General features: G+C 37.3%; 1 protein-coding gene across 1 annotated transcript; it reads right to left on the bottom strand.

The window, feature by feature from the left end:
* Nucleotides 1–3139: 3139 nt before the first annotated feature.
* On the bottom strand, nt 3140–21224 carry LOC112563915 (TBC1 domain family member 12-like). Its single transcript, XM_025238389.1, is given in 13 exon segments — nt 3140–4560; nt 6439–6542; nt 6712–6821; nt 7334–7462; nt 7780–7851; nt 8048–8142; nt 8395–8478; nt 8837–8943; nt 9794–9881; nt 9884–9910; nt 10233–10315; nt 11104–11319; nt 20741–21224. Coding segments are annotated over 13 exon segments (1761 nt in total). The 5' UTR covers nt 21187–21224; the 3' UTR covers nt 3140–4360.
* Nucleotides 21225–21768: the final 544 nt, after the last annotated feature.

Genomic DNA, 21768 nt, shown 5'->3' with positions numbered 1-21768 from the left:
AGTGTGCAAAAGTGCAGGCATCAATAAAAAGAGCGATCTGCACACTCTCTCTCCCCCAACACTCTCTCATGCATGCGTGCATGTGAATAAACACAAAGTAGTTGTGTTCACAGTATACAGTTCAAGTTTCCAGCAGTATGGTGACTGAGAGAGAGAAATGAAAATGGCTGCCATCATCTCATAATTCTATTTCTGAGCAAGACTGCACCACTCCCGTGATGTTTTTAACTTCTGAAATTGCTAAATTTGATTATACTCAAAACATCTAATACAGACAACATAGCATTGAATCTTGTTGAAACTATGTGATCCTTGTTCCATCTGCATCATCAATGCAGCAAATCCAATGCAAAATAAACAGGACATCTACTAACTGCCGTGCACAATGCAGGAAAAAAAAAATCGAAGGCACATCCAAATGGCAAAGTACAGATGAAGGGCATGCTGTTGTGCACATTATAAAAAAATATTCCTTGTTACTTGGCAGTTATTTTACTGTCAGAACATAAATCAGTATCTTCATATTTATAGCAAGAAAATGGACATACATTGTTCTGAGCATATAGTAATAGAATGACTTTCATCACCTGATACTTTGCATTGAAGTAACTTTACGTTTTATACTTTATACTTTTACCTTAAAAGAGGAAATAATGAAAGCTTGATAACCTTTAAATTTAAAACATTACATTACAAAAGTCACAATATGTTTGGCTCATTTCTAACCCTGATGTATTTCCACAATCAATGGTGATTATGCCTGCTTCTTTTCTACTGGTTATTTTATTTGAGAAAGCATGTGTTTCCATCTTCAAAGTAAATTTGAAAAAAAAAAGCATTACTTCTTCACAATTTTTTTTTTGCATTTTAAAAAATAAAATGATTTAGTCTATGTATGATTTATGTAAAGCACTATGAGCAAATCTTTGGAAAGGCGCTATATAAATCATCATTATTATTAAAATATGATATATGCTTGCATTTAATATCACATAATTCTACATCATGAAAAAATGCTACTTTCAATAATACACAAATAATACTTTCATGAGCTGAATTAGCGATCATTTGCTTCATATCTGGTCATTAATGTATGGGAAAGAAATATTGTATGATAAAATATTACAGCTGGGATAACTATTTAATAACTAAGAGAAGAAAATGAACGACTAGAGGAACACGACAATCACACCAAATCAGATCTTGTATGTTTAGAAAACACAGATGACGATCTATCTTTCATCTTATATGTTTGTTGCACATCAATTCTTCTGTATCCCATGCAACACGTGCAAAAGATCTTTATTCCCCTCCTCCTTTCCATTTGAACTGACAGCAAGATTAAATAATGGCATACATACATGCTCAGCCATTTTTTTAAAAAATCAAATAAACTTTGTCTCTCCTGTCATCTGAATGGTGCAATCAAATTCAAAGCTTCTTCACCATGTTTTATTGTAGGACAAAAGTGACTGCAGTTTAGAAAAACAGATCTTTCATGCATACTTCACGACATATAATAAGATAGTTTAAAGATGGAAAAGAGGGTGTAGAATTCTTCACTAAATAGGTTTTCTGAAAACATGCCCTATTCACACTGGTCAGCATGCAGTGTTAATTCAAAAGTTTAAATACTAACCTAGAAATATTGGTCGGAAACTACTTAGCATTCCTCATCCAGATTTACTGCATTATAGAGGCCACAGTAAGCAATAACCTCATATTATTTCTTCTTTGGGTAATACCTAAAGATAGTGTGTTAATACGGCATGATAGTTCTGATGCCTGAAAAGCCATGGGTTCTTACAGAGAAATACTTGCAGCACCTTTATGTTTTCTACAAGTTATCTACTGCACAGGACTTGCCAATATTGTCACATTTTCTGAAAAGGAAAGGAAAACAAAATTCTAGCACAGCCATACTTAAAAAAAAAAAAAAAAATCAAAACCTTTAGACAACTAATAACTGATCCTCTATGAAGCCTTTCTAAAAATCTGTTAATATGCTTAGAATGTGGATAATCACTTAAAATAAAGACAATCTCATTCCCAATATTTTAATTATTATTTACAAGAGCCCCACAAAATGTTACTGCCATTCAACATTCTGATATCGCTTAAAAAACACTTTGTTTAATTCTATCAATTCTGGTAAAAACAAATTAAACCCATCTCCTGAAATTATATATAGGAATGATGAAGAAGGCTAATATGAGATAAAAGTTGTAACCTTTTCACTGACACTATGAGGAAAAGAGCTTTGGTGAGTTATCTAAAAGGTTAATCTAACAGCAAAAATTATATTTTATATAGCATCTTAAATGTTTTGTGGTTTTGTAAGAAAGATTATTGACATTATTTGTTAAATTTACCTTAAATTTTGTTAAACACTATATCTAATATCACTGTAAAAGACTCGGCAATGCAACACAAATTTCATTATGCGCTATTTAACATACATGCTATAACCACATGGCTTCAGCTCTGAAAATATTGTTTACTAGGCATCTATATAGTCGTATTATTTGATATGTATGCAGTGATATTTATGGGGTCATGAAACAGTGCATAAGAAAAAACAGTCCGCTTCTCAGTTAACAACAGATTCTGCTCACATACCATTTAGTTTCAAATATATTATGACATTCAGATGACCATTGTCTGCAAAAAACGAAGGATGATTATTATCAGCATTTAGACAGGAAGATTTTAGAAGAAAACTTTTACAGCTTTAACAGAAACCAGATACTCCTTTAAACACAATATGCAATGATCAATGCCTACGAAATCTGAATATGATAAACATGCTGCTTGTGGACTTTTAATGGAAACATTCAAAGTCCCATAGATTTCTAACTAATCAAGCTTAACTTCTGACAGCTAACCAAAGATTTTTATTCAGTTATATCATTTAACCTGGCTCACCATCAAAATATTTCAAGCAAAAACAGAACAGAATTCATCTTTCTTTGCACAATGTATATGTCTCCTCTGGTAACAATAAAATGTATCTTGTCTCCTCTGGTAACAATAAAATGTATCTACCACAATACCAAATTCAACATTTTTTTCACAGCACTAATATTTATTTTGCTTTGTCCTGCTGAAAAATGAAGAGGTACTGGTGGTTTTTTTTAAAAAAAAAAAAAAAAAGTCTAAATAGTCAGAATGATGCCATTATAAAAAGCACCAATCAAAAATGACAGAATCTAGAAAACAAGGACAAACTTGAAAACCAAGGAGTGGATGGAATAAGTAAAGAAAAAAACTCCAAAGGAACTCCCTTGATGCCATCCTGATTTTTTATTAACTAGGAAGAAAGCCAACAACACACATCACATGTATTCTGTCTTTGGGTTTAATAACAACCCAAGTACACAAATTTAACATATAATTATTTGCATTGACATGGCATCCGAATTATAACAATTCAGTTGTGCACATGAGATCTGGGTTCTCTTCTCAATCTTTGCACATCAAATTAAAAAATAATTCACGTACTCTAAATCTATTATTGAAAATGTCTGCTTTACAGGAACATGTCTTAATAATAGTAATGCCCATTAACCCCCGAAATGTCTCCCTATATTAACAAATAAATAAAATTCTCAACCCAACCAATTACCATGGAACATTTTTTGTGGTATTGTATGCCAGCCAAAGAAAATAAATATTTCTTGTTGCTAGAAAATCAGCATTAATCTACCACCTTCAGCTGAAATCTATATAGTGTAACATTTCTGACAACTTATAGTCCAATTGCTGATAATCAATGCCATATTTTTTGGTCTGTTTAACAAGTTGAAACCGTTTTTGATTTAATGAAGCTTTTCATAATGGTAGACAAATGTTACTGCAGATGTTTTGGTGATATGTAAACATGAGACTCGCTCCTCATTAACACTAGTCTTCAAGCTTAGAGTTCAGTTTGAACATTTTTTGACAACTTACTTCCCTTAGATATGTAAAAATACATTTGTTATGGAGAAAGGCTTTGCACTATTAAGTGGGTGGAAAATACTACTCCATACCACCCTCCTCCTGCTCCTCTGAACCATAAAAAAAAAAACTTTGTTCCTTTTCTAATTAAAGATGTGCAATATGGTACTTGAAGCACAATGACTACAAAATATACTGCTCAACATTTTCAAAACCCAAATCATTCCCCCTACCCTCCCATATCCTGGCAGAAGACACACACACACTTGTCCCAAACTGCACAGCTGTCTCAATAAGACACATTAAACTGAGACAGAACCAGGTAAGCTGCATGGTCCAAGGTACTATTCAACAGTCTGTCATGCCAACTTCTTCAGGAGGACAACAGAATCTCACAAGCAGCTCATAAACAATCCACGTGCTAGGAAATGCCATCAGTGCACAAGTCTTTGTAGTGGGCCAAGATGGCAAGGAACTTTTTTTTATCTATGCTCATTTGCACTGTTTCTATGTGTTTGAATAATAGGTCAGCGCTGATGTCCTCTGGAAGTTTGGTTAGAAACTGTGCAGCATGAATGAAATCCATCTGCAGCAGGATTGCTTCATAGAACTTCAGGATGCCTGTTGACAAAAACCATTTGATCTCTCATAAGCAAAAACAGTCATTTCATATCAGGTTTCTCACTGATATGCAGTGCATGAAGCAACATTATTTTTTAACATCATAATATTCTTTATTTCAGCCTGTTAGGCACCTATGGTGGTTGGCAGGACTGTGGCTAAAAGCATCTGTCACCATGACAATAAGAATTGGGTGTCATGGGTTCACTCCAACATTTGTGATCTGTTTACGGGCAGCTTTCTCCAGGTACTCCAGTTTCCTCCATTTTTGTGTGTTTACATTGTGCTATCTGTTCATGTATGTAAAAGCTTTTTGAGCCTGGTTTGGGGGATATAGCACTAAATATTTACTGTTACTTTGTACACCATCTCAAACAAAAAATCCATATGCCTATACAGTTTCTTTTTCTAAAGTGAAAAAATATTTATCTATCTATTCCTCTTCGTGCATCAGGTTGCACATAAGGCCTCAACCAGAGTCCGCCAGCGATGTCGATCGGCTGAAACCCGCTCTAGGTGACCCCATGTCCAGCCCTTTCCCTTCATCTCCCTTTCCACTGTTCTTCTCCAAGTTTCCTTTGGGCGGCCTCGTTTTCTTCGGCCGTCTGGAGTCCATCGTAGGGCGAGCTCTGGAGAGGTCTGCTGTCTGCTGGCGGAGCACATGTCCAATCCATCGCCAACGCCTTCGTTGAACCTGCGTGGTGATGGACTCGGTTTCAGTTCTTCGGTGGAGTTCTTCGTTGGTGATGGTGTTTGGCCAAAAGATATTAAGTATGCGCCTGAGGCATCTGTTTTGGAAGACGTCAAGCTTGTTACTGATGGTTTTGGTCATCTTCCAAGATTCTGATCCGTAAAGGAGGGTGCTGATCACATTTGACTTGAAGATTCTCAGCTTGATCTTCTGGCTGATGTTTTTTGCCTTCCATGTGCTCCTGAGTGAGGCAAAGGCCTGGCTGGCTTTTGCCAGTCGGGCTCGAATCTCCACCTCCGCATCCGGTGTTTGACATTTTGGACCCAAGATAGGTGAAACTGTCAACTTCCTCAATCTCTTCTCCATTTAGTTTGATGCTGTCTTGGACTCTGGCGTTCACTCTCATACTTTTCGTTTTCTTGTGGGATCCCGGGGTATGCTTGCCTAGCAAGCATTGTAAAGAATAGGGTCCCTGCCATCCAGCCAGGCATGTCGTAAGAGGCGACTAAGGTGGACACCTCACCTAGAGGTAAAATAGGTTGTGGTAGGGCTAACAACCCCACCATGTAAAAAAAATTATGTTACAGAAACTAAAACCAAAGTGAAAAAATAATTGCTACAAATGCCTTCCCAAGAAACACCATAGTGTCTCACTCACCTTGTTCTGCTTCTTTTAAGTAAATGAAATAACTATATTACAATTTATTTTCTTCTCTATTAATCAGAGATAATACTGTCTCTCAATTAATTTCTACTTCTTGCAGTAAGTATAAATGAAGTTTTTCACAAGACACTACTACCAAGTACATGCATTTCTTGCTGTTGCCTGAATATGCCCTTTGCATGCTGTCTCCTCTATTAGGCCTCTCCAACACCAATGTTGTCATCATCGCTGGTTCATCCTGCATATCATGTTGCAGTTTCTCATCTCATATTCCTTGTTCTTTTTTTTTTATATACTAATATCCTCCCACCACCAGAATTAGATATAAAATTTACAATGAACACTTAAAATTAATAAGCGGTGCTTTACTATGACTATGGCAGCTGATGTTCCATTTTATTTTTGGCAAGGCGTCTCAAGAGATGTTGGAAAGGTTATCAGCTAAAAAAAAAAAAACAAACAAAAAAACAAACAGCATACTTCAAAAGACTGATCTCTAGCTGTTGCATTTCAAACTTATTACCTATTGCAGTCTGGAACAAAAACTCTTCGCCATCTCGACAGTAGACATCCCACACTCGACATGCAACGTCTAGTGGTAAAGACTTACTGAAGAGAAGGAAAACCCTGTAGATGAAAAATTAATGAAGTTGAATTATTAGGGTTTTTTTAAAATATTATATTATTTTAAATGACACCATATTAAAAGTAAAATATAATACTCCCCTACACATCCAAGAAAACATACACTTGAAAAAAACACAAAGTGTACTAAAGGCAAAACTGAGCCGCTTACCATTCCATCAAATAGAGATTTGGAGTGACGTGATGCATGGAAAAGTGGGCATACAGCTGAGGGAGATTTTCCAAAAAGAATTCTTCAAATGTTTTGTAGTATGCCGTCAACTAGAATTTTATAAAACTTAAAGTTACAAGTAATGAAGCATACAGTGGATCAAATTTGTGGCAAATGCCTTACACACTTGAAACTTTCTTAAAAGCACAGAACTTCATCATCATTGTTGTTATATTGTTGTTATTATTATTAATTATCATTAATTAAATTTGCCTTTGATTTTATAGCCTGCTCCATATAATAAATCTAACAAAATGTACATAGATTATAGTCATTAACTAAAATTAATCTAGCATCAATAAAATGTAAAACATTTTTTGGGAGGGAAGAAGGGATGTGAAATTAAAATTGTAAAGGTAGTGTACATAGTTCCTTACCAAAATATTGCAATTGTAATCTTTTTAGTGCATGCATGGAAGAACACATGTTCCCATCCCTTTGTATTTTAAATAAGTTCTGAAAAATTTAAGCTATCAGATACGTGAAACAAAATTTCTGGAAGATCCATGGCATTATGAGAGTAAACAGAAACAATACAGAAGGCTACATAAAGTTTTCTAACCATTTCCTCATCCATGCGGAAGAATGACACCTGACAGGGACGGTTGAGTAGGTTTGCAAAGCAAACAAAGGCATCAGCAACCTCCATGTTTAGCAGCAAAATGGCAGCAATGAATGACATGCCTTGAACCTAAAGGGGAAGAGCAACATTCAAGTAACTTTGTCTTGTCAGGGACTATCTTAAAAAAGCAAACAAACAAAAAACCAAAAAACAAAAAACAAACCAAAAAAACTATGTATGTGGGTAAAAACACAAATGAATATGTGCATGCACCCACATGGTTGCAATAGGTGTTGGAGGTTATTTAAACATCAACCATGATGGTGGTGGTAGTGGCATAATGTCAAAAATAGCAAACATTATTAATTCTGTCTTTAATGTACATTGATGGAAGATCACACGATGGCTATAGTGTGCTGGGTCCAGGGGATCAATGTTGTACTCACATAGCCAACATCTGGACGGTAGCATGCATATGCCCCAAGTAGACTGTGCATCATGTCATGATATGGACCACCCTGGATGAGCATAAATTAAAAAAAAATTCTAAAGATAATCTGATGATTAAAGTTTACTGCTAGAACATTTCTTAAAATGTCTCTAATCCCTTTATAAATCAGTCTAAGCTAGATATTTTTCACAATGAGTCATAGCAGGTACATATATACTTCTGCATAAATCTGTAAACTAAAAAATACATATAAAGAAAATTACCTTTTGGAAAATGCAAAGCTGAGGAAACGTTCTAGAAACATCCAGTTTGATTACCTTCACACTAGCTTCTTTATTAGATGGAGGCTCAGACACAGCTGAAATAAATTTTCAAATTCTATTCAGTGTTTTGAGAGCTAGCAAAATAAAATGGTCATAGAGTAAAAAAAAAAATGCTCTCAACAGTATTTTTTTTAATTGTACAGCAGATGAAAAGCATAATAATGATGTGAGATGGGTGAGATAAATGCTTGTTAAATTTATTCTCTACTGTGATCAGAGATTTTTGATGGTTAAAATTATACTACAAGCAGTTAATGCAGCGCTCTCAAATTTCTAACTAAACTCACTTTCTGGAGAGCCAGGTGCCTCCTTCGATTCTTGAATCAATCTTATGCGATCTTCTGCCCGACTTCGACAGATTTCATACAAGTCTAAAAAAAGAAAAAAGAATGCTTCATTTTTAGAAGTTTTTGACTCTCTGCAAGAGAGTAAAATAATGAAAAGATAGTAGAGAAGTAAAGTTGAAAAGAAAATGCAAGGACAAAGCAACACCTATGACAAATCTTTCACTTTATTTTTTTTTTCTTCTTGATGCTGAGAGAAAAAGAAAAAACAAAAGAAAAAAATCAATAAAAAGGATACTTAGTTGCTGTTAAGGTGGTAATTATGTTTTCAGCTAAATAACAGAACAGCATTTTCATGCATGTGAGTGTAATGATTAAATGACATGATATGCAATGACACAGCAAATCTTGTATACAACAAAGAAAGCTCTTTAAAACTGCTCACCATGTGTAATGTTCAGTTCATTGCCAATAGCAATTTTCCAGACCTTGCCACGAACATTTGGGGGCAATCCCAACCACCACAGGTCCCGGACTTTCTTTGTGTTTTTCCTGTCCAAGGAAAATAAATGCCAACATAAATGAACTGCAAAAATTATAATATATAAATTTTAAACTGATCAGTGAGCATTTAAAAGTATGCTTACAATAATGTAAACTACAGAAACGAGAAAAGGAAATAATTGCCATGTAGGTCATTCTGAGGTACCTTGTGGTTACAGTCTATTTGAAAGAAAATATATCATGAAAACAATGACAGAATTTTAGTAAATCCTACAAATACCTAAAATACTACTATATAATGTGCAATAAATAATGGAAATACTTAATTTTTTTCAACTACTCATTATTTTCTGGCCAAAATGTCCTTTATAGCACCTATGATGAACACCGAGTGGAAAAACTTTCCAAGACCCAGGAACAAATGAAGAAATGTTCAAAAAGACAGACAAGGCAAAGAAAGGCAAAGCAACAAAGTAAGATTTTTTTATTCTACATCAGTTTCAGGCTGCTTTCAGGCTAGACAATTGTAGGCATAACTTGAATATCTGCATCATGATGCAAAGAAGCAGTGCTAGAACAAAACTACAAAGCAAACTCTCCTAGATTTGCTGGTTATTTATATCAGCTGACTTAATGGCATCAAAGCACACTAAATCAATTGTCATTAGTCCTCTTGATGAAAACAAGACTTAATGTTAACAATGTGAACATTATAGCTTTAGCTGTGAGAAATTATCCTGTGGAAATAAAAACAGAACATCTTTGATGTAACCAAAAATGAGTGCATCTGCCTGTGGGAAAAAAAGTGCTGAGACAAAGGTGCTACTGTGATGAGTTGACTATCCTGGGGGTTTGGACAAATGTGGTGGAGAGAAAAAAATAAAGAGTATTTACTCACATTGTTTCCCAGTTGGGAAGAATTAGTTTGTTCCAGCTGTTTGCTGCTTGCACCATTCTGTCTTCATGCCGTCGCTGTTGTTGCAGTTTCTTTTTTTCATCTTGATGTCACGTTGTTCTGAAACAATTTTTTTCTTTAAAATGCATTAATAATGTGACAAAAACATAAAAATATTTTGAGTGCTTTAAAATTAATTTTATGAATTTTCTGAAGGCAGATCACTGATATACATTTTTCAAGGTCCTCTGGGAGCATGGATGTCTGGTACAAAAACAAACACAAGATTAACAAATAAAACTCATGAACTGTTTAAGAACAATTATGGTATAACAGTAATTTTTAAGAGAAAGTAACAGTGCTTAGAAAGTGCCAAATGCCAACAATGCATAAACATGAAATAATTTAAATTTTTTAAGGAGTTTTTTTTTGTTTACGTTACCTTTCTTTTTGGCTGCCTCAACCATAGCTTCATATTCTTGCTTGTGCTTTTCTGTTTCCTCAGGAGATTTTGATGGCAAACCTCTGCAACATTTTAAGATTGACCATGCATACTTTTCTGCATTTCACAAAGAAAAGCAATTCAAATAGTAATTTAATTCTCAACAGAGGCAATGTTTTGATGTGTTGCTGTGTGTGTCAAGCAACAATAATGTACATATGTTCATGCATGTAAAAGCCTTAAATGCAATCACATCCACATGTATTCTCTCACTCCCCCTCCTCTCTCTCTCACTCACACCATACTCTCCTATCAGTTTTTGCACAAGTACCTCCATGCATCACCATAATGATTAATCAAATAAAGACTATGATACACTTAAATTATAACATTATAAGTGTTAAAAATATTGCTCATTTCAAACAACCATCATAACTAGCGTCTGCTATGGTGGTAAATAAAATAAGAACCAAACTTAAGAAAACTCTCAAAATCAAATAGGAGATGCAACATTAAATAAAATTTTTTAAATCCAAAGCAACATGATAAAATATAAACTCATTTGTATATGAATACACATTACCATAATAGTCATATAAACTGCCATTTGTTGCATAAAAATCTTTCTAAATTAGCAACAAATGGAACAGTAGTTAGTGGTCTAAAGTCAGGCTAGTGGTCATGCCAAAGTATTTTATCCTTCTGTGTCAATATTTTTAATTTTCTCCAAAATATAAAGATGTTTTAAGCCCCTGAGAAATACAATCATGCGTAACTGAAAACATTCCCTCACCAATCATGCCAACAAGCCCCTTAAGCCGAAAAGCCTGCTCTTTTTAGCAAAAATCAAATACTTTGGAAAAGATCTTACACTGGTCTGTTTTCCAAAATCAGTGCTGTTGTGGACATGATATCTGAACTTTGACCTTTGGACTGTGCTGCTGCAATCTGATTAGCACGCTGTTTGGCATAGTAGTCAGATGTTATCTGTGTAGAATCCTTGGTGCCACTGTCTTTTGGTGGTATTCGACCAAACAGCTTCCACCCAGGTGCACTGTCTTCCCTGGATTTCTTTGAAAACAGGCCTCTGTGATCAAAGCATATAAAACAAAATTAAACAGCCTGATAGAAAATCTTCAAACAATTTGTAGAAAAGACAGTAACTACACAAAGACAAAGCTTTTAAATGTACACAAAAACTGCAAAGCAGGTGTAATTCTTATTAAAACAAAATCTGAACTAACTTGATGTGTCCAAACTAACCCAAACAAATATCAGCAAAAAAGAACAAAAGATTACTTAAAAAAAACTAACCGTTAAATTAGGATTGGGTTCATTATCAGCCAAAAAAATTGACTAAGCATTTTATTTTCTTGTGAGAGGCCTTACTCTCATGCAACTCTCAGGACAATGAACACAGCACAATCTTGCGTCTGCTCATTCAAAAAGTGATGACTACGCAGGTCAAGATATGCAAGTAGGACACAATGTGGCGATGCGGCGACAAAGCCTGTCGATTCTCTTGCGACTGCTGCTAGTCTACCAGCATGCGACTTCATAATGAATCCAAAACTGCGACATTTACGCAAAAGAGGCAAATATCGTATACATGTATTTCATTCCAACTTCTGCAAGATGGATTTTTAAAAATGTTATACGGGATAGGGTTGCACCAGACGACTTATAATTGCTGGTGATGGAGATAAAAGCCAAGCAGATGGTACTGATGGAACCAAATCTCTTGGACATGGAATTATAAAATGGGAAAATAACTCTTCTTAAACAGGACTTTTCAATGGCCCATCACTGAGGACTCTGTGTACAGAGCAAACTCATTTTAATCGAAATAGGAGCTAATGGGTTTTGTGTGTACACATGGCATGTTCCTTCTCCTGTATTTTTCTCTAATCGGTCGGGCAGATATCAAACTCGCTTGTCGGAAATGAAATAGAGCCTACCCTTTTCAAAGCACGCGCATATGTGCGTGTGCCCGCAGACAGGAAATTTCTGCAGCTATTTCCATCTAAAAATAAAATCCGACGACGACTCGCCGCATTTATTATGCACAAACGTTGCTCTCTCTAACCGCCATTTTCATGTTGGTTTTTAAATCAGCGTGTTTCCCACCGCAAGCCAACACCAGCGTATATTTGTACCGTTCCGAAGGTCTGCTAAACTGCGTGGTTAGTCTGCCAAACCTCTAATTCGTACTAAATTGTACTAGGCACGACAGTCTGCGACACTGTTATTAAATCCACACTATGCCGACCATGCACCGTTCTTTATTTAGAGCCGAGGTGCCATGTCAGCCACGGCTATCTATTGACCCTGGCGGATTAGGCGCACATTGATTGGGATAACCGCCGCTGCGTCCTCAAATACACTTTTTTTTAAAAAGACGTTTTCTAAAAGTCTGTTGTAAACAGCAGTAACATCTCTTCTCGGTTCTAAGCTTCTGCGTAGTAGTTTCAATGTAACCACGGAAAACATGATGCTAATGTTCATATAATACCAACACCCATTTAAATTTGCCCATTGGGACTAATAAAGTTGGTTGTTATTGTTATTGTTAACACCCGTGACCAACACCGTTGCTGTGCGACCTTTGACCCTCTCATCGATTCGATCGCTGTATCACGCCTTATTCCGGATTCAGATACTACCATCCACATTCTCCAGTAACTGCCTGCTGTGAACAAAGCGATAAATCATATCTGATCGTTCAGGTGCCGCCCACTACAGCGCCTGTTGGGTAACGCTCAACACTCATGCGCTAGGAATGACAGAAGCAGAGAGCTTAGCCTCTGGTGATGCTGGGGGTGATACACAACACAGAATATCCAAGTAGCTCTCTGACAGAAGCCAGTCGGAACGGTCCACACATTTTGACACCCCATTCAAAAGTGTTTTGCGTAGGTGCAGCTCCAGAAAGATTTTGTTCAATTTTCACCTAGCGGCGAGAGGAAGTTGGGAGGGAAAACAAATATTTCACATTTTGTTGATTTTAGCAGCCTTCTTTGAAGTCTTCCTGTGGAGATTTACGACACTTTCCATCCTTACCGCTTGTTTCATGATTCCTTTTGTGTCTTCTATGTTTGTCTTTTATTACTTGTCTGCATGGATATATCTCCTATAAATTGGGTATTAAAAAAGTATATAACCACAGAATGACAGATCGTATGGCGAATGGTACAGAGAACTGTTTTTTTTTTAAAATACCTCGAGGGGGTATTTTTTAGCTGTAAGAAATAATGCAATAGCAGAAGTATTGAAAGAGGGATCCAGGAAGCAACAACATACTGGATAAATAGCAATTATACTCAAGACCGATTTATGTATCAACTCCTTCACATTCTTTCATTAACCATTGTATGCAGGCTTAGCTTCCAAACGGCTTAGCTTCCAAATTGTACACAACTGGGGAGCGGTAGGGGAAAACAATATACGGAAAGGAGTTCGGGAAAACGGGAACACTAGCCTGTCAGTCACCATTTCTAAACTGAAACCCCTAATGTCTTTAAAAATCACACAGAGAGAGAGAGCACTCAGAAAAGACAGACGCGTGGGCGCGTGGCACTCGTTGGACCGGAAACACTGAGAATTTCCATCCGCCAGCCAGCGTCCGCCTTCCATGACACCACATCGTAACGTGTCATGCATGCGTAACGTATCGTGCTGTCTACACAAGACCAGCAGTGCTTTGCTGGCAAGAGGCGTCACACTGAGCAACCCTTAATCCAGATATGTTGCCGATTCACTTCTTGTAACCTACTGGTAGTAGGATGCACTGAACTTGGACATTCTTTGTACTGAATAGATGACCCATCAGCCCTGACCGACAGGACAATGCGGTTGCTTGTTTCCAACGACATGATCTGTCCTAAGATGGGACAGATGTCCACTGCCAGCTGCTGAAAAAATGTTTCCCAAAGCCACTCAGCTATCACATCAGATCTTCTGTGACATGAGGCAATTGCGGGGTAGCGGTATAAGAGAGAGAAAAAGGAGCGAAGTTAATTAGTAGTAGCAGCTGTAACATTTGACCTTTGACACGGAGCTGTTTTCTACGTAACAGTATCCGATCAATTCTCCAGCATAATATTAGTCCCTAGTTGATACAGCGACACGTTGTTTTTCAAGAGATGTAAACTAGGCGTGACAGGGTACCCTTCTGTACAATGTATTCACAGGAAAATATGCTACTAAAAAGGTACTATTAAAAAAAAAGAAGAAAACGAGAGATGGGAGATGTGGAATATGTGACCTTTAGACTTGCACACTGCGGTAGACATCTACATGTAGCAGGCATAATTAGAGAGACTGTCAAGATTAAGTGGAGGCAGGCACTTGCCCGATCTTTGCTGATGACGCAAGTGGCAGCCTTGCCTACAGAACCTGCTGGGCGGCAGCACTTGGCTGTCAGCGTCTATTGCGTGATGTGCAGCGAGACGGTGCCAGCGCTAGGTCCTGTAAAACCTCTCGTCATGCGATGTTCAGTTTTTCTCCCGTGTCCTGTCTCTATTATTATTTTTTTTAACACAGGTGCACTCAAAGACTAATAACTCTCCCTTCCCCACACAATCCCAGCTTCTCCCACTTTAAAGCCTTCAGTCACGATTCACGTTCCTATCAAAGCAGCCGCAACAATTCATGCAACATTCATATTCCATCGCTCTGGATACTTGAGTATGGGACGGAGAAGGAGAAAATTAGACTGGACCACAAGAACCTTATGCTGAGAACGTCCCTTGCTCGATCAGTTAATTATTATCTCTACTGCTGACGCATGTTTGGTCTTCGCTATCGCTATAGTAATACTGTGGTGATGAGCTTGTCGTGACCCTTGAAACCTACACAGGTCCCCGCCGTTCGTTCGATCCTAATCAAATATGGCAGAAAAATTCCAATCGATTATGGTTACATTATGGCTACGTTTAACTGGCACAGAAAAACTTCCCTATTAAGACTCGCCAAAATTTAAAGCAAATCAGGCCGTAACTGAGAAGGGTCGCAGTATAGAGATGTCAAATAGTCTTTCATTTTAGGAACCATGATACCTTTAAATCCAAGTTCATTTATTTAAACGTCGACTGAAGGCTCTTAAAAAAATATCATGTTTTTCTTTATGACTTCGCTTTTGCTTGGTCATGCTTATTCTGCTATTGTTACGCGTGACTGAAGATTTATAGGGGAGCAACCTCTTCATATATGAGCAATGGATCAATACACATAGAACGTGGTATACAAAGACGCTCTATGAAAATGCACTATTTACATGTATATTTTTGAATCTGATTTCTGAAAAACGTCGCAATACAACGCAAACAGTCGGTCACAAGAATTTTATTTTTATAAATATGTGACTTCTAGAAAAAGTTATAAAAAAAAACAACAAAACCCACACAATCGACTGGTGTGTGCTGGTAAAGAGACAAAAATTAATAAGGGAGGTGTGGGCTGTCATTTCGACTAAAAACCAAATCACCTCGGCTATATCGACCTCGCCACGACCATACCGTCCCAAAACCCTAAGTCGGATCACGAACTTATATCCCCGTAAATACACGTACATGATCGGATTGAGACAGGCCAAGCAGTATAAACCGAACGTTTACATATAATTTTTTTTTTTAAAAAAAACCCCAATCTAAAGAATAACGAAAACAAATCCTTTTAAAAATACTGATGTAAGAGAAAATCGCGTTTATGCGCCATTTCGATATTTAACCGAAGGTCTGCATACACATTTAATACGAACCTTTAAGCTAAAGAATAATGATGATAAGCCTTAATTATTAAAAAAATTATGCGCAATTGTGATACGTTATCTGAATGTGTATTGCCAAGTGCACATCGTTGTTTAGTAAGATGGTACTTGTGCTTGAACAATGCATGGCTCTGTTAATAACAGTTGACGTTAACAACTACTCTTGTCATCGGAGATTTATTCACCTTTCGGTGTTGGGACGATGTGGTCATTACAGGGTATTAGGGACAATGGTGGGGTCGCGCGCACACACACTCGAGCGTTCTTACCACAAGGTACAAATAAATGTTCTATAGGCACAGTCCAAACACACACACACATAACATTTCTGGGCCCAAGACAAATATTAACACACACACACTGTCGAAAACCACACGGTCGCCTCCGAGTAGTTGGGGAAGGTGAAATCAGCACACAACAGCTACAGACAGCCAAACACCACAGTCAATTCCCACAACATTTAAGAGTTAGCAAAAAAAAAAAAAAAAAAAAACAAACAAAAACAAAAATAAACAGTGGCCCCCACGCACGGTAGAGCGATTAAAAAATACATCACACAATAGGTAAGTTTCACGCAGAATCCAGTCGCTGCTCATTCACGTTCACTTCTCCTGTCTGCCCACCCCACTGCCACCCTCTTCTCTTCATCTTTCTTACCCGCTCTCACGCCTATTTCCTTTCTTGTCTTAGAATTTTACGACACAGTGATAGGAGGAGAAAACTATATACGACCTATTTACATAAATTCTTTTTCATTTTCATGTCACGACACACGCGTCCGTGACACAGGGTCGATTTGACTCAGACGGGTAGAAGAGCGACATGGCTTGGGGTCGAAATGAACTGGAAATCTCGTTCAAAATGTACTTCATTTATGTTAGTTGCTTTCTGCAGAAAATCGTAATATAGAGTAAACGGTCGGCTACAAGCAGGCTAATTTAAAATGTAATTATTATTTTTTTTTTCAACACGGGACTTCTGCTAAAGGTCGTAATAACTGTCGGTCATAAGTCTGGTTGGGGAGATAGTCGTAACAAAGACGTTTATAGCGAAATAGGTCCGTGAAAAAGTGATGGGTCGTAACTAAGAGTGAAAGTGAGGGGCTGGGGTTGTAGGAAGAGTTTAGAAAGCATGCTTATTTTCGATAATTTTCTCTGTTGTAATGTATTTCCGAGGCGGCTTGGGATGGAAACTACTACCCTGATGAAATAGCGACGTACCGACTGTTTTGTAATTTAAGACTGAAGGGTGTAGGGTAGGTGTGGAAGGGAGCTATATCGTGCACCCGTTGCCAAACATGAGCCACCCCAAAGCCGCGCATGAACAAGCTTGACTCAAAAGAAGGAACATATCAAAAGTTGACAATAAAGTGACAAGGCGAAGAGTTAGCGGAAGAAATCAACCCACGCATAGCCGGGTACCCCAGCTTGTGGTTTTGTAGCTCAGTTATACCCACTGAGTTTGTTATGGCATGACAGGCCATCCACGTTCACCTCTATAGCATCATATGCTATCATAATTCTACAAGTGCTCTGTATTGTTTCAGTTTTTTTTCCCCACATCATTGTATACAACAAAATAAAATTCTGCATAACACATTACCAAGAGTTCTGTAAGCTAAATATGTGCACGGAGAAAAGATTATTAGTTAATAATAGTAGCGCTTAATCTTAGACAAAAAGTTGTCATTCTGGTGATCTTGCAGTGCTGAACCAGGTGCCACATAACATGCACTACAACAACACTACCCATACATATTTCTAAGTGATCTTGGACGGTTAAGAGAGGATTACAGAGAGAAAGAGAGAATGGGAGCTGTAAGAGATTAAAGCATGCATGCTCAAGATCCATCAATACCTACTTCAATGTCTGGACAGGAAAGCCTATGAGGATGATGACATTATGTATGGCCCAGGTGCTAAAACGAAGATCAAGATATCTAAGGACAGGAAGTGCAATCATCTACCAGGTCACTGCAGCTGTCGGCCACTTCACCTACTAAGAAATCACCCTTGACTGCTCTAGAGGAAAGAAAGACTCTTAATGACCAGATCTGTCATATTATGGCATACCCTGACACAAGTCATGACTGATGGCAAAGATGTAGGGGTGGAAAGACAAACCTGTAAAGGAGACCCATGTGCTTCTGCACCTTCTCCACAGACAGCAGAGTGGCCAAGTGTTCGTTTCAAGCTACAAGACAGCTTTCATCCCTCATACCTTTACAGATTACTGTAATGAGTAAAAAATGAGTGTACCTCTGGGGACCTCAAATACGATGCATGAATATCACAATTGAAGAACATGGATCCAAGGACCATTATGAAGAATTTCTGCTGTAGTCAGTTTAAGGTAGCCAGTCCAGACTGGCATAACAAAGTAGCTCATATACACAGGCTATGGTGCTATCTGAAATTTAGTCTAGTTCAATTGAAAATCTTTTTTTGTAACTTGAAAGGGGAAGAACCTTTTTTATGCCTGAGAAAGACCATATCTCTGTTATGTTCACTATGTCATCAAAGGGTGGAGGCCAGTGTGTTATTAACCAGGCCCTATCTGTGAAAAGAAAACATGAAAGGGCTGTCATGCATTTGTAGTAACAAAATAGTTATGACAATGGGTTGAATGCAAACATTCACCTTGAAATCTGATCACATGGGTTCCGTTTCAGTAAATGCAAGGCTTGCATATTAAACTAGGATAATGTGCTTGGTTTTTTTTCAACCTAGTGATATATTGTGTGTCACAAACGTCATCTCACCCCTTTCTACCTCCATCTTAAACCTCACTCCTCTCATCCTACACCACCATCTTTATCACCTGGAGTCCGAGGTGAAGAGAGGCTGTGACTATGCATAAATTATGCTAAGGAATGTGCTTTAATGACTGTATGTGCTAGGCATCTGTCAGTGTCAGGGAGCAACAGTCATCTCCAACATGCAGGCCACATTGATCATAGCAGGATCATTTAATCATAGGCTCAGTTGCTTGCTTGTGAGCCTCAATGCTGAGCATCTGCTTGACTGATCAGTTCATATCTTATTTTCCACTCTAAAACGTCAACACTTGAATGGAATTATATCTTCCTAAAAAATACATTAAGAATACGGACTGTCCTTTATTTTCAAAGCCATGTTAGTGATTACCAATGTTAGTATGTTATCAAACAAACCACCTAACCTGAAAAGATGGATTTGTTCTTATACACAGCACATAAGATTAAAATTATGATTAAAATGCACATGCTAGAATGTTTTGAGACGTGTCGACAATCCACTTTATCTTAATTTAAAACAAAACTACAAGCTTAAACAATTATTTTTAGTTATTTAGTGAATCCAACACTAATAACCATGGAAGCCTAACTAAATGAGAACAGAGGGTTAGTAAAGACAGAGATGCCCTTAAAATGTATTTTAAATGCCGCTTCGGATGAAAACTACAACTTGTGCTCATAATAAAATTGACTAATATTATATGAGATCAGAAAATAAACCAGATGACAGACTGATGTGAGTTGCTAAACAGAGCCTTGCCTTACATGACATGTTGCTACACATACAATCTGGGAGTGACTAAAAAATTATTTACCTTGCACTCTTTCTGCCGTTTAAAAGTTCTTTGCCAACGATGTTTAAACTGCTTTTTCAGACCTGTGTCTGTCTCTAAATAATACTAACAGTTACAATAATAGATCAGCAAGTGCACAGGCATCCAATATCCCAACAATCTCAGCCCACAATTAAAACAGACTGCTAACCTGGCCTTATATTTAATTATTTATATATTTAATTATGACAACAAAAATGAAATTAAAAATTGTTATAAATAAATTTTATATTAATATATTATTTAACTTACAGGTAATCCGTTTCACAGGAATTGCACTAATAACTATGCACTATAAATAAGCCATCCAGAAATATGTTCTTCTTGAAACTCTGGTAAATTTAAACAGCTATGTTATATATATACTACCAGTACTATTACTAGCCCACATTTTCCAATTAGTACAAAAAAAAGACAACATTTTATGATCTTATTAACACTTGCAGTCTACTCCACTAGTGGTTAGGTGTTCATGAGCAACAAGCAACCTAATGTCTGCTTAATTTCTTCCTGAGTGTTATCCCACTTTTTTCTATTTTTGTTCTTAATTACCATTAACTCAAACATTTGAAAACTGAAGTTATACAACCTTTTCTAGTCAAACTTGCTGTTAAAAACCAAAGAATTACTATGCCAAAATAATTTGTTTTGTTTTCATGTCTGTGCTTTTTTCTATGCTGACCCAAAACAAAGAATGTCTCCCTGTCTCATAAATTTCTTTACAAATTTTAATTCCTGCTGCACTAAAGATAATTTGCTGATTGTGTTTATACTACTATGTGAATGTGTGTGTTTGATCTGATAAGGAGCAGATGGAGATTGTGTTTGATCTGATCAGGAGCAGATAGAGAGATTGTGTGGTGCATGATCATTCTTCATTTTGTAACAATGCAAATCTATCTTTCAGAAGTGTAATCAGCCTGGCTTTTGGTGGTGTACAGCACTAAATAAATTTGTTAATATTGTTGTTGTCATCAACTTTATTAAACCTGTCCAGCCAAGACAAAATTCACTCACCCACACAATAGCACACTCGGATTGTTATCCTCTAGCTGTTTGAAAACAGAATAGGGCACTACAACATGTGTAATGCCAATTATGATATTCCTGAATCAATGATGCAAACACATACCTCGTCAGGAATCCGGAAAAACCTTTTCTCTTGGGTTTTGCACCATGATCTTCAAACCCACTGTCCAGTGATCTGTTTCTTGCCTTTTCATATGAATTTCTTCCATGTAAACTCACTTCCATGAAGGTTCCATCATCTACATCACATACAGCTTCTCTGGATTCTGCATTATAATCATCCCCTAAGGAAACAGCAGATGCAGAAAATTCTGTTCCTGTACTGATACTGGAAAGACTTGAAGTATCTGTATACAACCTTGCTGAAGGATCACAGAACAGAGTATTGGATGTGAAACTTTCAATACTATTCAAAGTCACCCGATCTGGTTCAGGTCTTACAGTTTTATCAAATTCATTGCAGTTGGAAACCGTACGAAACACTGGACCAGGTAAATCATTGTCTGATGCATGCGATCTTGATATTATTTCAGATCCATTATACTCCATGGCAAGAAATGTCTCTGGTGAAGAGTTCACACGACTAAAATATCTGTCCGCTCCTGAAGACGAGGTGTCTGTGGTAACAGGACTTCTTTTTGATCTCTCATCCCGTTAACAAGTTGCTTTGTGGTCGGTATATACAAAAGAGGTAGAGACATGTTTTCTAACACAGATGATAGCCTGTTACTTGCTCCCACGTTCATGGGAACGTCCTCCGTAAGCAACACGGGTGACATCAACAAACCAGCTCCAATGCCTTTGGCTTGCGAACAGGGTCTTGACAGATCTGGCTGACATGCACTGCCATCGCCGTTCGAGAAAAGCTCGTGATTTTTTGGATCCACTGTCAAAGAAACATCATTCGAAGCGTGTCCTGTATTTCTGCAGTCATCACAGTTCAAAGTGTCATCGCTAGAAAGAGACAATGAGCTTTCTCTCTCGCTCGTATTGCTAACAGGGGGCGAGGCGTTGTCCTTTTCTCGCGCGCTGCTAGGTTCTGCCGTAGAACATCCAGAGTGTAATGCAAGTCTCTGCACCTGGGTTTTCAGAGTCTCTATATCTTCAAAATTTTTCATCAAATGAGCGTTC

The sequence above is a fragment of the Pomacea canaliculata genome, linkage group LG5 (genome assembly GCF_003073045.1).
Source record: "Pomacea canaliculata isolate SZHN2017 linkage group LG5, ASM307304v1, whole genome shotgun sequence".
NCBI lineage: Eukaryota > Metazoa > Mollusca > Gastropoda > Architaenioglossa > Ampullariidae > Pomacea > Pomacea canaliculata.
Note: the sequence above shows the minus strand (reverse complement) of the source record. Positions and strands in the feature narration are given on the sequence as shown.